At 37.0% G+C, this 17,560-nt stretch overlaps 1 protein-coding gene across 1 annotated transcript; it reads right to left on the bottom strand.

Annotated features, from left to right (window-relative positions):
• Nucleotides 1–498: 498 nt before the first annotated feature.
• Chmp1 (charged multivesicular body protein 1) lies at nucleotides 499–16,595 on the bottom strand. Its single transcript, XM_083140473.1, has 4 exons — nucleotides 16,380–16,595; nucleotides 8,099–8,343; nucleotides 4,148–4,368; nucleotides 499–1,009 (listed from the first exon to the last, which is right to left on the bottom strand). The coding sequence occupies exons 1-4, from the start codon at nucleotides 16,399–16,401 to the stop codon at nucleotides 892–894; spliced, it is 606 nt and encodes a 201-aa protein (XP_082996599.1). The 5' UTR covers nucleotides 16,402–16,595; the 3' UTR covers nucleotides 499–891.
• Nucleotides 16,596–17,560: the final 965 nt, after the last annotated feature.

The raw sequence follows: 17,560 nt of genomic DNA, 5'->3' as shown, positions 1-17,560 counted from the left end.
GGTGATCTCTTAACAAAGTAAAAAACACATATCAAGGAACATATCTACACTCACACATGAAAAGAACTAATGTTCCAGTACACTCATCATTTCTCTGATCTGTGCCAACATTTTATGCACAATTTTGTTTACATATATTCAAATTTGTTACTATGACTTTGTGTTTTATATTATTCTTTGGTAGTTAAGAGTGCAGCAATTATTTGACATGACCTTAAAACACATTAATTATTACTTGTCTCCTTCAAATGGCACAACACTATTGTGGTCATGGTTTCATAATCAAACTGTACCACTGTTTTCAACATGGGGTTTCAAGCATTTTCCAAATTGTTACAATGGTGTTTCTTGTGCTAAATAAAAGTCACTCTCTTACTTTGGTTGGAAGTAAAGGTTTTAAAGTGTAGACAAACTTTTACTGCTAATGTATGAAAATATCTGTACACCTATTCTCTGCATTTTCAAATGTCATTTTCTGAAATAGTTAAATTACAACAATTTGTTTTATAACAGTTTAATCCCTGCTATACATATTTACACAATATTTTGAATGTAAAAGGAGATCAAACATTGGGTTACAGTGGTCTCCAAAGCAAACTTCCACCATGCATTGATTTCCTTTAACATCTACAGTAAATTATGTTCAGATTGTTATAATGCTGCTTATTGTTATATTTAAACATATGCATAAAGAAACAAGTACATTGATTCCTTTCTCATTCTGTGCACTAGAAAATAACATAAAACATGTTTGAGTCCATTCTTAAGAAAAAGTCATTCGTAATTTGAAACAAAATATCAGTCTGCAAAGTAAGCACTGAATGCAGTAACAGGTGTTGTTTTTTTTAATCATTATAGATTCCGAATGGATACTGCTTCTCCATTTAGATCCTACATTTGTCGTAGGCGAGCTAAACGCTGAGTCAATTCATCTTGCTCCGTTGAAGCTGCTGTAGGCACTCCAATTGAGCCAGTCTGTTCCTGCGGCAACTCCATTTTCAATTCCAGACTGCGGGAAAAAATATTACACATATTAATACAAGAATAAACATTAGGGTTCTTAGTCTACAACTAAAGAAGAAAAAATTAACACATGCAGTGGAACTCCAATTCTACATTTCCATATTTCTATTTTCCTGATAAACTCAACTTTCCTGGTTCCAATAATGCTAAACATTATATATATATTTCCTTCCTTGCATGTTCTTTAGTGAGAGTCTCGTAAACCGGGAATGTGTGAATGCAGTAGGCCACCACTTTCAACAACTCCTATAACGCAGGTTAGTACTCATTATGCAATATAAATATAATTGTCTGCATGCTAAAGATATGTGTGTAAAAATATAAGGGACTTTATGGATCGAAAATGACAGCATCTGTCCCATACCTCTCCCTCTGCCATCAAGCCCTATCTCGAGGCCCAAGCCAAACTGAACGCACTGTATATCTTGATATGAATCTGTGGAGTTCTGAATTTGAAAGTGTTAGCCACTGTAGGAACTAGTCAGAATAGGATTTATTTATTTATTTCTCCTTTCGGATGGCGAAGTTAAGGCACAAGCCATTTTTTACACTTAACCATCTCTACTTTACATTTTACAAATTGAGTTGAATATCTAACAGTTTGCGAAATATAAAACATTAATATATATACATAAAGACCCGTTTAGAAGACTGTCACTAAAGAACATGCAAAGGAGGAAATTTATATAATGTTTAGCATGATTGGAACCAGGAAAGTTGAGTTCATAAATCAGGAAAATAGAAATATGGAAATGTAGAATTGGAGTTCCACTGCATGTGACTGATTATATAAAAAAAAGAAACACCAATGATTCAACTGAATTAGGACCGGATCCTCTAATTTGTAGAGTTTGTAATGTCATTTTAAGTATTCAGCATATTCTTGTTGAATGTGCCAATTTTGCTTTCCTCGGGCACTTTTAATCTTCAAAACTGTTTGTTATCACTGTTGGGAGATGATAACCGAATTTTATCCAATGTTATTAGCTTTTTGCGAAGACCTGGACTCTTCCCTGTCTGTGAGAAAGCTTTTAATTATTCTTACTTTTAAATATGTTGTGTTTGTCTTGTGCAGGTCCCTTTACAACTTGCATTTATGCTAAGTTTATTTTTAAGCACTCTTCAACTTCTTCTAATGCCATGCTAAGTATAGCTCGAAAGCAAATTCTCCTCAAACTAACAGTATTTGTGAGAGATGAAAAGTATGCAAAAAACAAAGCAAATAAAAAAAGTCCTTTATTTTTGCATGTTCTCAAGGGGCTTTTTACACCCCTTGTTTTAAATTATTAAGTAAGAATTTTAGATAAGGGGATATTTCCCTGCATACATTGAAGGATGCAAAATGGCCTAATTTGCTGATGCACCCAACAATTTTAATTCAATCAATCGATCTAATTAGGTTCTAATTTCCATGTTCCACAATTAACGTAGTCCTGTACATGGCCATAAAATTAATTAATTGATCTAATTACGTTCTAATTTGCATGTTGCACAATGAACGTAGTCCTGTACATGGCCATTAAATTAGTGGGAATAGTTTCTAAAAGTCTTAAAGTTGCATTGAAATTAAACTAAATAATTCTTCCACCAAGGTATTTAATAATACACCGAAGTCACACTTTATGATGAAAACTCCGCGAGGACAAAAAATTCACTCGGTGAATTTCAGCATTGTATTGGAAAGAAAACAGAACATGAAAAATATTTGTACATATAATATATTTTGAGAAATGAAAAGATCGTTGAAAACTCTTTGGATTTAATCATGCCACAGTAGTCGATTAACTTCATTCTACTTTCAGAGCATTTCAATGAAATGTACCCAATTCTCCCTTGTATGTTTTATGTATGCAAAAAATTTGTTGCATCAATTTATCATGACTGGGGAACCTATGATATGACTGATAACCAAAGCATTACCACATTTCACAATTACAGGCTCTGTTCATTGTTCAACTATCTGGAAATATGTTCTTAGTTTTTCTGATTTTATGAGAAATAGCCTAATAATACCACTGTGACTTGTACTATATCAATTATTATTAACAGGGCACGGATTTATATGTATTTTCATATTTTTTTTAAAATGCCTAGCAGATCTCTGAGAATTCGCATGTGCACCAATCATGTGTTTTGGGACCCCATAACAGAATTTTTAGCACATAAATTACATATTTTCAGTGTTTTCACATAAAATCAAATATTTTAACGATAGAACATGTTTAGTACATATCTTCCCTTTTTAAATAACAAATTTTACATTTCTGGTAAAGGTAATCAACACTTTAGAAACCTCTGATTTGCCTTTAACTGATGCAGTACAGTGGAATCCATGAGTATTACCATGCAAATTGTCCATCACCATGTTCGTGCACTTTATTTGACCCAATAACAGCTTCAAGAATTAAAAGAACATTCAAAACAAGCTGTTGACAACTTCTGCACCAACATACATAAAAATCCATCGCTTAAAAACACACAGGATGTAAGAGAAAAATTAATGAAAATACTCATGGACAATTTGCACGGTAATACTCATGGATCCCACTGTACACAAGGTTGATAATGCCCTTGAAGGAGCCTGAAAGGTAGGCGGGAAGAAGGCTGACACAATTATACAAAAAGATTGTTCCCTATTTGAAGGAAACAATGGTTTTCAAACTATGAGTACTGTAGCTGCTGCTTTGAACGGTGACACTTTTGCATCGCTTCCAGAGGGATTCACAGTAAAACAACTGGCTTCATTTAAATATGCAAATTTGACAACCTGTGATGTGGAACGCACTTTTTCGCATTACAATGTCTTGTTGCGGGACTTCACAGATGACAACCTAAAGATGATATTCACCACCCACTGCAATGCAAGCTTGTAAAGGTAAGACAGTTTTTCCTTCCTTTTTTTTAAAAAAAAAAATGTCATATTTTTGTTTTATAACTGCAAATTTTCACTATTTTAGTGCATATATTATTTGGAGTATTATAAACTCTGCTAAGCCTTTTCTTTAAATGACGTTTTTTAAAAAAAATGTTGACAATCATTGAACTTCACAAGTATTTGATAATTTAAAATAAATGTGGGGAAACTCGTTCAAAAAAAAAATTCTCATTTAAAAAGAAAACTCACCCAGCCTCATCCGCAACCTGTTGCATCAGATGCTCAACATCACCCTGTGGCACAGCAGTTGTGGTTGTTTGTGACATTGTATTTTCCATGTAGGAACTCTGCACATCCAGATCTTCAAACTGGTGTTCAAATTTGTCCATGAGGGTAGAAATTTTCTCCAAGTTCATGGACTTCATGGCTGCATCCATAGCCTTCACAACACCCGCCATCGACTGAGTAACCTGTAAAGTCACGAGTCAAATTGCATTGCAAGGTCAGTAAATATGACAACAATCGCACAATACATACATTATATGCATGATTTGTTACCTCTAAATGCCACCCAGGAAAAATTGTCGCTTACCTGATGTAAGGGTGGAATCATAAATAAAACACGCTGTGCAGTAGAAAAATATTGCTGAGCCATAACACACTTTGTGGTTGAGTACACTAGAAAAAACACCATACACAACGAGCACCTTATCAAGTTGAAGATGCCGACAAATGGCCGCAAGTGCCTCTCTTGCCGGTAGTGCAAACACCCATGCAGCAGGCTACACTTCAATGGATCGCATTGTATAAAACAAACTGGGGTAAGTGCCACTAGAGAGGAAATACTAATTTTTATAAGTGTAAGTCAGAAATTTTCAGCCATAATATAACAGAATTTCATTTCCATGGCTATAATGCTTAAGGCAGATAATCCTTATCTGCATTTCAGTAAATTTCGAGACACTGTATTTTGCCTTTGGCTGAACTTTAAAATAAAATTTAGGAAGACATATTCCTATGATCCCTTTACGTCTTCTTAAATTTTATTAAAGGTGTCCTTTAATGTATTATTCACTTTCTTGAAATTATGTGAAATGGAGGGAAGGCTTTTTGTCTTAGTGGAGCAGTTTATGGAAATATAAAATTACACTTTTAATGAAACATTAGATGCGAGTTTTTCTCACAAGAATTCGAGTACTTGAAAATGTTGACTGCATGCGCTGTTAACAACCAACTAACTGTATTTTTCAGGGCACAATTTAAATTATCAAGTCATTTTTCTCCTATTTGTGGAAATAATAATAGTCCTGTTTAGTTTGTTGCACTTCTTGACACAAGGTGTAGTACAGGTGCATCCCGGTGTCAGGCTGGTGCAAGGAAATGATGTTCGATCAAGTAGTTGAATAATGGTGTTCATGTTTCGAAGGTTCAACAAATGTCTGTCTGCTGGTTGAACAGTTCATTTGATTAGTTAGCACGCACCGCTTGGCCATACACTACAAGTTACACTGCTCCAGAACGTGGTGCAGACACCAAATGAACGAAGTAGACGAGCCGGTGTTGCACCATGTAACCAACTAGATGTGCGAGTGCAGAGAGAGTAGAGTTGCAAACAAGCCAGCTTTTCTGAATGGCTTTTTACCAATTACAGCTAACCTATTTCACTTGAAGTTACTGTTATGAGTTTACAGGTTTGTAATGACACATTTTACAACTAGCTACAAAAATTTAGATGATGTAGCAACCAAGAGACAGACAGATATTCACCAATCTCAGTGGACAGATACTGCATAGTGGTTGAGATACAATTTTAACCCTAGTTTACCAAGGGTGAGGGGGGCTTGCAGGCCCACCGCCTCTATATTTTAGATCTTTCAACTGTTTGAATATACATTATATTGTTCCCTAAGATGTTCGCAATATTTCTGTATTACTTTTGTTCATAAAAACATAAATGTAATGTAATTAGGTGGCAAAGTGCACTTGGTGGACATATCAGGTGCCATCTTTGAATGCGTCTCATTTGAGACACTCATGCCAGTGAGTGTACAATTGGTTGGTAATTATAATATTTAATAAACAACTGCACTTCTATAAACAAAATTGCATTAATAAAACAATTTAATGGATTTTGTTAGTTCCCCGGAATGCAAGTTTCTTGTACGGCATGGGTCAGCTTAAGCTAGGGTTACAACTAACAGTGTAGTCCGGATGAGCACATCTGCCCATGAAATGGACTTGAAACAAGTTTCTACATGTTTTTATCTCACTTTAAATGTTGATTTCATAAAATATGAAACAAATGTTAATATCAAAATATTTGATATTTCGGGATAATTAAAAATCTTTACTGTTCACAACACATGTGCAAAAATATATGTATTCCATGTATATATCCTGTTTAACAGAGCTTTGAGACCAAAGTGACAGGTGACAAATGACACATGACTCTTGGAAACCAACCCTTAGAAGTAAATGCAACTTTTCGAACCGAAGGAACATAAACTGCAAGTGTCCTTGTCACTTGGCCTGTACAGTTTTCTCAGGGAACTTTCGGACCGAAGCAACAAGTGACATATGTCACTTGGAAGCAGACCCTCAGTAATCCATTCAACCTTTTGAACCAAAGTACGACAACGAGCTAAACATGTCACTTGCATGTTGCTTGAACTACACTGTTTTCTCAGTGGCGTGCATTGTGCCGCTTCGCTCTGTTGTTCTTACATGCACGGTGAATGTTTTGCTTTATACTGAAGGAGACTGTCGCTTGTCATCTGCGACTTCAGTGTGAAAGCTCCTTCAATGGCGAGCATCATATTGTCTCGGTCTTGTTTGTGCATGCATGGTGGATGCACTGCCATGTGTTGCTTCGGTCTGAATGTTTTCTATACTTAACAAGATTGTTAGCTACTTTATCAGAGATTAAGATTTAATTTAGCCTGTAAATCACCGAGAACAAATTGCAAGTACTGTTGTTGGAAAAAGGCAGGCCTTTAGATAGAAGTTTCCTTTTATAATCATGAATGGGCCTCTGGAGTGGAAAAAAGTAATGCTGTTGCCTTGTAATGAGAAGGGGTCTAAGGTTCAATCCTCAGTGGAGGCAGAGTGCTTCGGATCTCATTTCAAACTGTTGGTCAAGTCCAGATTTCGTAAATAGATTTTTTTGACCATTTGTCGCCAGTCATATTTGCTTCTGCTTCGCAAACGGTCCGTTGCACCCAAAGGTTGATAACTAATTTAAATCTAATTTTATATTTGACAGCAAGTCTATACGTAATTGAAAGTGTCATAGTTGATATATTAATATTAATTGAGGGTGCATATTAATTCCCATATAAACCTTATAGATCAGAAATGTATTTATAAGTGAAATTGCTGGGATCAGGGAAACGACTTGTAAGAAATAAATGTACTGGGCTGTAGTCTACAAAGGTTGAGAATGATGACAACAAGCAGCCAAAATACATCACTTAGTTAATCCATGACCAGGTTTAGCGACCATTTAACCAAATTATACATGCTGTACTGAAATGCCAGGATACAAATATATAGTTTACTGAACACAAACTTTAATGTAAAGAGATTTGATACTAGATTTTCAAAAGGTAGAGCAGTATTTTTCTTGCTTCATGTACATATTTGTATAACAAATTCAAACATTGAAAATCATATCATACGACATTAGATTCTATTAAAAAAAACATACAAAACTACTCTAGTTATGTGAATATCTTCATACTACATAGATATATTTAATAAGTCTACCGAAATATACAGATAACACTCGGAAAGAACCGTCCATTCAAAAAAGCCAAGGCTAATCGAGACTGGACCTACAGTTTAATGTGGGAACCGACCCACTATGTATCTCCACCGGGTCTAGCTACGAATTTCATATTGTAAATTGTATTTTAAATTATGAATGAGTGTTCATTTTACAGTAGGCAGATAAAACTAAATCCATGAAACAGGAAAAATACTGCCAACTCCTGTATTTTCATTGATTTGACACACTTTTGTGAAAAAAGCAGAAAAAAGCCTAACCAAAAAAGCCACGGGGAAAAAACTTTTTTTTCCGACCACTTCCAACTCTAAGAGAGAGTAAAAAAGTGCAGCGAACTAGATGGTGCTAATGACACCACCGCAACAGATATGATGACCACATAGTTTCTTGAAAAATCAGAAAAACAATTGCCTTACCTTCCTTGTTGTCAGAGCTGTTTGCACTCGACATTGCACAGCATCAACACGGGCACTCATCCGTAAGTAGTTGAGTGCCTGATTCTTCTGGCGGATTGCATTCTCAGCATGGATTCTTGCACCTTCAAGGTTGCCTTTCTGGATAGCCTTCTTACATTTTAGTTTCTCTGCTCGTTCGTCTTTCTCGCACTTCTTGGAGTTTCGTTCCAATTCTTTGACAGCAAACTTCAGGTTAAAAAGATGTTCTTAAATCATGTTAAGGAAACTGATTGAACTTTATGATTCTGCTAAATACAGTAATACGTGACTTATGTAAATTTGCAGTTACGTAATAACTGTACGTAGCTGTCACAAGACATTTTTTTTGTTTGAAAAGTATGATTTCAATTTGTTTTTATATTCTTTTATATATTTTTCATACTTTTATAGTTTATATCTGAGTAAATACAGCTGCATGGAGTTTCATTTATAAAATAATACTGTGTAAATAATACACACACACACACACACAGATAATAATAATAAATATTGCAGTTTCTTCTGAAGTTACACTTAAGCAATTTACAAATTTGACTTACGTAAAGGTTTACGAAACGTATTACTTACTGTTTAACTAAATAACAGAAACATTGCTTCATACATATCATGCTAAACAAAAAAAGCACCCCATGTCTTGTTATTAGAATATCATAAAAATCATAATCTCCATCTTCTTAATAGCATCCAATCTGAGTTATGGTGTGCCACAAAAAATTGATAGGTGGTCAAAATACTTTACACAAGGTGATTTATTTACATGTAAGTATAGAATTGTTTTGTACACTTTTAATTTCAAGTCATGGTTGTAAAACAATTTTTCTGTAGGTAAAACGTATAAAACAGCTTCTTTCAGGTAATATATTATGGACAATGGTTCCAATTGTTTAATGATTTTTTTTTTTCAAGTTTTGTAGGAGTATTAGGAAGTGCTTTAGAATACTGGTAATGATTCTGGAACTAATTTTGAAGCTTGGAGAAACTTATTAGCACAGTTAAAAGTTTCACTAAGTATTATTTACTGGAGAAATTATGATTAGAAAAGCAGCTTATGCGAGCATCTGTGCTTTACAGTGTGCAACGGTTCTTGGTTTTCAATAATCTCAGACACAGAGTTTTAGCAGATATTCACGCGAGAATCAAAGGTGGTTTCATGCTTGAGAGTAGATGTTACATGATCAGGTGATGGAAGCATCTAGGGGTAAACAGTCCTAAACCTGACCGGCCTAATGTAACAACAAAAGCATTTAGAGACCTAATACCCCTTCTCACCTCACATACATGAGTTGGAGATTTAATAGTGGCAACTATTTATTTACAAATGATACAAAAGATACCTCTGTGAAACTTTTACAGCCCATCGATGTGATCTAGTCACCAGCATTGTATACAACCGTTGCCAGTGACGTGGTAGTCATAGTATATCTGTAGCAGCATCTGTTCTGATGATGGTTCGAATGGAGCGGTCTATTGCCTGAAGAATCTCTGGAACAATTTGGAATCGAATGGCACAAAGTGGTTCCTTCATCTTAGGGAGCAAATCAATGTCACAGGGCCTTAAGTCAAGGTAGTATGGGGGATGGTAGAGCACCTGCAAGCCCCATCTAGTTTATAAATCAGCCACCGGTTGTGCTACATGTGCCCGAGCACTGTCCTGCAAAATGATGGAATGATTCAGTAGAAAACATTCCCTCTTCTTTCGCAATGCGGGTCGCAGGTTATGTTCCAAAAATGAACAGTAATACTGTGCATTGACTGTCTGTCTTTCAGGTATAGTTCAACCACAAGGAAAAAACCTTCGGTGAAAAGCATTTGCGCATCTTCCCTGCCATTACTGGTGCTCAGGGCAGTGTTGCCAGGTCAGACTGAGACATAACTATTATTAAAATTTCATCAAGTGATTTATAATTAAGATTTCTAAAGTCACTGAACTAAGCAATATAAAAATGAACAAAATATGGTAGAAATGTCTATCCCAGTAACACCACCTTTCAGATTATCAACGCAGAATATTAGGATTAATATTCTTTATCTCACCGATCAGAAGATTCAGCCCTATAATCAATACTTAGCTCAGCACTATAGTCTTCTAGTTAAAATAAAATAATTATTTTAGAAACTGCAAAACACTTTTTTAAACTTCATGGTTACACATTAATTAATACAATGTTACACTTCTTGAACTGCATTTGTTAAAATCAACAAGAATTATAAAGAAATAAAAGAAGAAGAAAATGTACATACTGCTTAATTGGCAGTTTCAGCCCATAATTGCGTTTCATATTACTACAGCCTTTCAATAGAAAAACAAGATACATATAAATTAAACATATTAAATTATTTGATAGGATTGGGCTCGCCTCAAGACTTGAAAAAATCGGGAGATTGTTCCTTGGGAAACCACAAGATCTGCTATAAAATCGGATGATCTGATAGTAGCAGATGAAGGATGTTCTCATGGGGGGGGGGGGGGGGGGACAAGGGGACGTCCACAGATTTTTTCCAGCGAGGGACAAACAATTTATTTTTATCATGCGTGTAAACGAGTCAAAATTACTCCGAAATAGCGTTGCCCTCTCAGAAAACACCACTTGAGTTTGAAATTATCACGTTCCTACATCCCTATTATAATAACGGATGTAAATTACTGCGACTGAAATCAACTCATGTGTCTGAAATAATAGGTAATTTTATGTCAACATTCATTTTCAAGAAGGAAAAGGACGAGAAGCAAACGTCCAGAATAAAAGCTCCCTGCTGCAGTGGCACGTGTTGTTTACGGTGTAAACGTCACAGATACTTTTGCAGCAATGATGCTACACCCAGCACCCTGTGTTTGGTGAAAAGAAACCGAACATCTCCATTTCAGGAGTGGACATGTTTAAAACTAAAGAAAGTAAACCGTCCGAGGGACCCAGAGGGGTGCGAGGAAAACAACCTCAAGTTTGCCCTTTCTCAGCACCGACACAAGGGGTTTGCGATGCCTCTATTTTCGCGAAGAATATTTATGATACAAAATCATAGAAAGTTGTGTTCACAAATGAAGCTAACATGCCACCTTTCATTGTCAGCTATTTTCCACACTCTTTCAATAACAAATCAATTTGCCTTCTGCTGGTGTTCATTGTACAGGTATTGTTACGGGTGGGCACGCGTTCTGCACCATAATGAGAAAATGAATTACTTATGTGAAATATATTGGTGAATTTTACAGCATGTCTTCCTCAATAATTGAAGATAACAACGCTTATGCTAGTGTGCCACCTATCCTCCCGAACTGCTAGAAATACACACCTACACGCACATATACACATGTATAAAATAATTTGCCCACACTACGAAGTTTCACGTTTCACTATGTTTGTGTCACTTCATCCATTTCATCAGTTTTTCATTCCTCCTTCTTGTCGTACTTACCCGTAGAGGCACCAAAGCGACGTAAAACAACTAAAATTGAAATAGATTTTTGGGTGGTATAAAATAAAACCATCTAAAAATAGTAATGGAAAAAAAAGGTAAAGTGCTCCCCTGTGCTTAGCACCATGCCATGAAGGCGCATAGGGGGTGTGGGGGTAACGCCCCACACTTTCTTCATCTGGTCGTGAGTAAGGGTGATGTGATCAGCATCACGCCCCTGACCACCTTTACCCCCAGGGACCTATGTCATTCGATGCTGGGTGGGCGCGGGGGGCCACTTCCACGTTAGAAAAGTTCCAGGATTTGAAACGGCCGGGGATCGAACCTGGGACCATTAGCATGGTAGTCAGACGCGTTACCGACTGAGCCACCATGGCCATAATGTAGTAATAGTAATAAAATAATAATAATCATCATGTCCTAGCACCAAACAGCAGCTTTCATGGCTGAGTGGAGTTCCACTTTACCTCTCCCCTCCATGCTCAAGTAAGATGAGCAGGAAACATGTTTTTCAGCAGGCTGTTGGAGGTTCCATAGCAATAGTTCATTAAGGAATTCTCCCGAGAAATCAATAGGCCTGGCTACACTGATGTGGGCCGTGTTGAAGGCCGTGCACGATGCGGTTCTGCGCAGGTTTCTATGATTGTGGTTCCACTATACACTATGCATTAAGATAAGACCATCACAGTTGCACACGAGAATCACCATAACTTTCACAATAGTTGGGTTCTGACTATGCACCTGCGCAACTTTAGACTGCCACCCCTACTAAACTCTATCACACTCGTCACTGCGCACGCACCTAGTTTTGGAAGGAAGAGTCCATTTACTGAGAGGTAGGTTAGATATTAACCTAAGGTGCGGTATAAGCGAGAAGCACCGGTCCCGTATCATGGTGAATATACAGCAGTGCTGCCACTATTAAATCTCCATCCCACGTACACTATGAAGATAGCAGCAGCATTCCATTTTTAAGCCAAGAGTAAATGAATGACTGCTTGCAAACAAAGCATCTCATAGGAGTGTATGGCAGGGAAAAATTGCTCTCCAGAGAAAACACACTCTCCTATAATCAGTGGGGGTGCAGATTTTTGCCTATTTGCCTTTTTATTCCTTTGGGTATGACTGAAGATGACCGGAGTCCTCTCCGATTTTCCTCATATTTGGCATACTTACTAATTGAGGCCTGCTAATGACTAATCTGAAGTTAAAATTTGTCGGAAACGTCTAGAAATTGCAAAATAATTGTGAACCATTGATGCTAGACCCACGAACCATTGACGTGTTTTAGGTTAGTTTCGGTTAGGTTAAGCAAACATAGTTAAAATTTCGTGTCATGGTAGTATCAGGATCTAGAAATTGCAAAATAATCGCAAACCATTGGCGCAAGCTCCACGAACCATTTACGTGTGGTTAGGTTAGTTTCGGTTAGGCAAACATAGTTAAAATTTGGTGTCGTGGTAGTATGGTATATTTGCTTGTGAAACAAAAAAATTCGCAAAAATAGACAGTTTCCATTCCGAAAAATAACGCCTTATTTTCGCTTATTTTGCAATTTCTTGATGTTTCCGACAACTTTTAACTTCAGATTTGTGATTAGGCCTCAATTAGTGAGTATGCCAAGTATGAAGGAAATCGGAGAGGGGCCCGGTCATCTTCCTTTGTAGTAAAATGGTCTTCAATGTTTTAAGTTCATTGCATTGTATTTTTAGTCCGAAAATACATCTTTATAGTGTATAGTACCTATTTTGAGTGCTACTGCCTATTTTGTCTAATCATGCCTAAAATGCCTATTCTGCAATTGCACACTTCACCTATATTTACGCACCTTTGGCTTTCCCTACACTGAAGAAGGTAAGCTTTTGTTTATGTTGAACTGATGAAATCTGTTATTGGCCATATTCGAGAGTTGCTAGGGATATCAGATTTTTGGAAATTTCAAATGTCCCTTAAAGAATGCAAATTGGACAAGTGGTTGGTGATTCATACTTGGGTAAATTTCTCGTATCGGACAAACGGATTTCTTCAAATTTACAGGAGAAATTACTTACCGAATGCAGTTTCTTTATACTTGTGGAAGTTCGGGGAAGTGTTTTCTCACATCGTTCATTGAATTTTGCCGGTAAATCATCTATTTTTCGATATAAATGAGTGACCAATGCATGAAAGCTCTTGCATCCATTTACTTCCAGGTGGATGTAGCCTGTGTGTGATGACGTAATCCCAGTCAGTGTTTTGAAACACGTGTTTTTGTAACTGAAGAAGGTACGTTTCTGCAAATGGTTCATGGGGCTATGCAAGAATGGTGCATGGGGCTACGCATATTTTTTCTAAACCAATTTTTAACTATTGTAACCTAAATGTGAAAACTTAGTCGCTATATCGCAAATAAAGCTTATTTCCGTGAAATAAGCGAAATGCCACCTTCAGCAATGTTTCTCAATGCAGAATACGTAAGTACTAATACTCAAATTAAATGAACTAGCAAATTTCAGTCGTTTGTCCGACACGAGAAATTTACCCATACTTGGACAAAAGGACGCTAACCCACTTATACTTTATTTCTAGTTAAAAGCTAGTAGGAGATAATCAGTACTCATTTGCTTTCTTGTGCGTGTGAAAGGAAGGGTACTAGTTTACTATCCTTCGGATACATTTCTTCATTCCTACAGAAGAAACTACTTACCATAATAAGTTCCTGTAGTATTGTCTAACATCGGGAAGGTGTTTTGTGTGAAATTCAGGTAAGTTTTCCGTATCCTGGAAACTGATTTCTTCAAATTTAAAAGTTTGGGGCTCATTTGGGGACAGGTGACTCCGGCCAATTTCTAAGATGCCTTTAACAGGGAGTCTATAGAAAAAGCCGGGGAGCCAGAGCAGAGTGGAGGCAGGGCCGCGTTAGCGGTTGAGGGTGGTAGGTCAATTACCCCAGGGGCGGAGACCGGAATCGGTGGGAAATTTGGACTCAAACTTTCAAACGAAAATAATTTTTTAGTTTAAATTTCGTACCGATTCCGGGATGGATAGCCCCAAAAACCATTCACGGAATGTTCCGCGAAGCAGATAGGTAAGTACGAATGTCAAAAATTGACGAAACTAAGAAGTTATAGGTGTCCGAAGGATAGTAAACTGTTACCTTTTTAAAGTACAAAATATTTTACACCTTGACACAGAGCAGCATCATGTGCAATGAGATGGGGGAGGAGGAATGAGAATATATTTCCTTAGTAATTCATTTACTTTAGCTGGTTACAAGTTATTTTTGCAGCAAATACCTCTGCGTGATATAAAAACCCTTAAAATATGCATATAAAGACCTTCAAAAAGGTTTCATTTAGGAGCAATGTGATATAAGCAGAAGAAAAGCAAATTCAAATGGTTAAGTAGATGGATGGTAAAGAGCATAAAAAAACAGTCTATCTAGACTATCTGCAGATAGATAGTGATGGACATTCCTTCATAGGTCCTCTGCTCTGGAGTTTTGGGTAAATGTCTGTTATATCGGAGACACATTAAAATCTGATATTTTGTGTTTCGGATGGTTTGAACTTACCAGTTGTGTATTGCGGTACATAGTTGAAGGTGCCATTATGCTTTTTACATGAAAATAACTTCGATTTTTCACATTACGAGTAATTCTCTTGGTTCATTTCTTCCGTTGCGGAACATACAATATGGCGCGCACAGCTGTGGATGATCGCGCGTCGTGCTTTTGTCTTGTGGATTTGGAGTGGGTATGCAGGGTTTCTATACTTTTTAACCGAAAAATATCTACTTTCGTGTTCATCATATCATCACAAACCATTGTCGGATAGTCCCAAAAAACATTCACGATAGCCCCACGAACCATTGACGGATAGCCCCAAAAACAATTCACGATAGCCCCACGGACCATTTCCGACAAGGTTAGGTTAGGTTAGGTTGGGTTAGGTTAGGTAAGCATAGTTAAAAAAAATCTCTTAAAAAAGGCATGTTTGGAAACACTGGTGAGACCGCGTGACTTTCGACGCTCGCGCCATCTGCAGGAACATAATGGAAACAACGGCATAATGTTGTCGCTTTGCACAAAATGCAAGTTTATTGCTTATTTCTTATTGTGCAGCATTCTACGGTTAGAAAATAACCTCACGAACTTTCAAAATGCTACAGAAACCCATTTCCGTAAGAAGTTTCTTCTGTAAAAATGAAGAAATGTGTCTCCGATATAACAGACATTTACCGAGTTTTGTAATCTTCCATAGCATAACCCTACAATAGGTTCTAATAACCAAAATCCTATAAAACTTCATGAATTGTTTTTTTAATGAATCTCTGACGTAACTTATTTCTTATTTAACTGCAAAGGCAAAGGTAGGTTAAAAATCTAAAATCCGAGGTCTAGTAATCACTAAGACTCCGAAGTATGCGTCACTAAGACTCTGAAGTAAGTAAATAGAAGAGCGCGACAGCATAGTATGTGTTAACAGATTTAAATATAAATCCAACCATGTAAAACACGCCTGGGCACCATGATTAATTCAGAATTAATCAATCATAACTGCGGGCAGTTCTTCAAATTATCTATTAATTTTTTCAGTTGGTAATTCATAAAGCATCAAAGAATAGTAAATGAAAAACAAACGATTTCATTACTTCTCATAATTCAAATTCATAATCTCAGGAAAACCGTAGGAAAAATAATGTGACAAGTATATTATGAAATTGTTCTGTGTGCATAACACTCAATTAAAAATCAAATGCATGATATTAGTGTTGTGTTATGCTCCAAGAAGGTAATTTCGCTATTGCAAACAGAAACTTGACAATGAGTCATTATCATAAAGGATACTTTCCATCGTTGACACGGACATGGTGCAATTATTTGTTGACTCTTCTAGCTCTCAAAGATTAGCAGTACTCGCTTAAAGTCACACAAATTTAACAGAACTACCAAAAGCAAACAACTTTTAAAATATTTCACAAAATTCCTCTCCTGTTTCCTAATAACACAGACCTTCCTTCCTAACTCACTGCAACCAACCCATCCACCACAATAAGATGAGAATTCACAGCTGATATCACATTAAAGCAGCTAAATTACTTTACAACGTATCACGCTATTGGTTTAGGAGCCACGGCTTTTCTGATTCGTTCAGTTCAAGTGAACTGGAAACCAAAAAGTAAAACGACGGTCTCAAACTGTTGCGTTAGGCGTCCCTTTTATACAGCATCTCACGTCAACGTGTCTTTATAAGCTATTTCGATAATAAAAATATATGCATCTTGAATTCTGATTCTCCTCGTTTCTTTCATTTCTATTTGACTCACAAAATCTATTTTCATATTAATTTAATAATTTTATTTAAATTTTATGATCAGAAAGTCAGTATACATGATTACTCTAACTTTCACTCATAAAAATGGCCGCGGTGTCTCAGGCCGTGTCCGGATTGGCAAGCGCTCCGTCCCGTTGCTCTCGCGTGCCGTCGAAGTCACGTCCAAGTCGTCCGAATCTACATGTCCCCTTGTAGTACGGTTGTCACTTTTCCCGCCAGGTGTCAGCCCGAACTTCACCCACCGCGCTCTGGGGTGCAGGCGCACCGCACGGAAGCAGATGGCAGACGCCAAACAAACATCACAATGATTTCCAACTATTTACTACTCATATTAAAAATGTAAGGTGCTATTCCATCATTTACAATTTTTCTACATTCAGTATTATCGATAAACTGTTAAAGTATCACTGAGTTTTACATCGTCTAATCAGTGAATGATGTCTGTACAAACTGAAAGTTGGAATATGGCTGCCAAGCGCAGGGTCACAGCTAGTTCAAGCGTGCATCTGTCGCGCCTCTCTGCTCTACCTCCGACTCCACGTCTGCCGCGAATTCGGACAACGGAGGTTGGTTGAGTCCCCGGATGGAACGGTGCTGCCGATTCGGACGCGGCCCCAGTCGGTAACGCGTAACGCGTCTGTGACTACCATGCTAAAACCCGGGTTCGATCAAATTCGGGAATTTTTCTAACGTT

The sequence above is a fragment of the Lepisma saccharinum genome, chromosome 18, assembly GCF_977018435.1.
Source record: "Lepisma saccharinum chromosome 18, izLepSacc3.1, whole genome shotgun sequence".
In the NCBI taxonomy this organism is placed as follows: Eukaryota; Metazoa; Arthropoda; class Insecta; order Zygentoma; family Lepismatidae; genus Lepisma; species Lepisma saccharinum.
The sequence above is the reverse complement of the archived record's forward strand: the minus strand, read 5'-3'. Positions and strand labels throughout refer to the sequence as shown.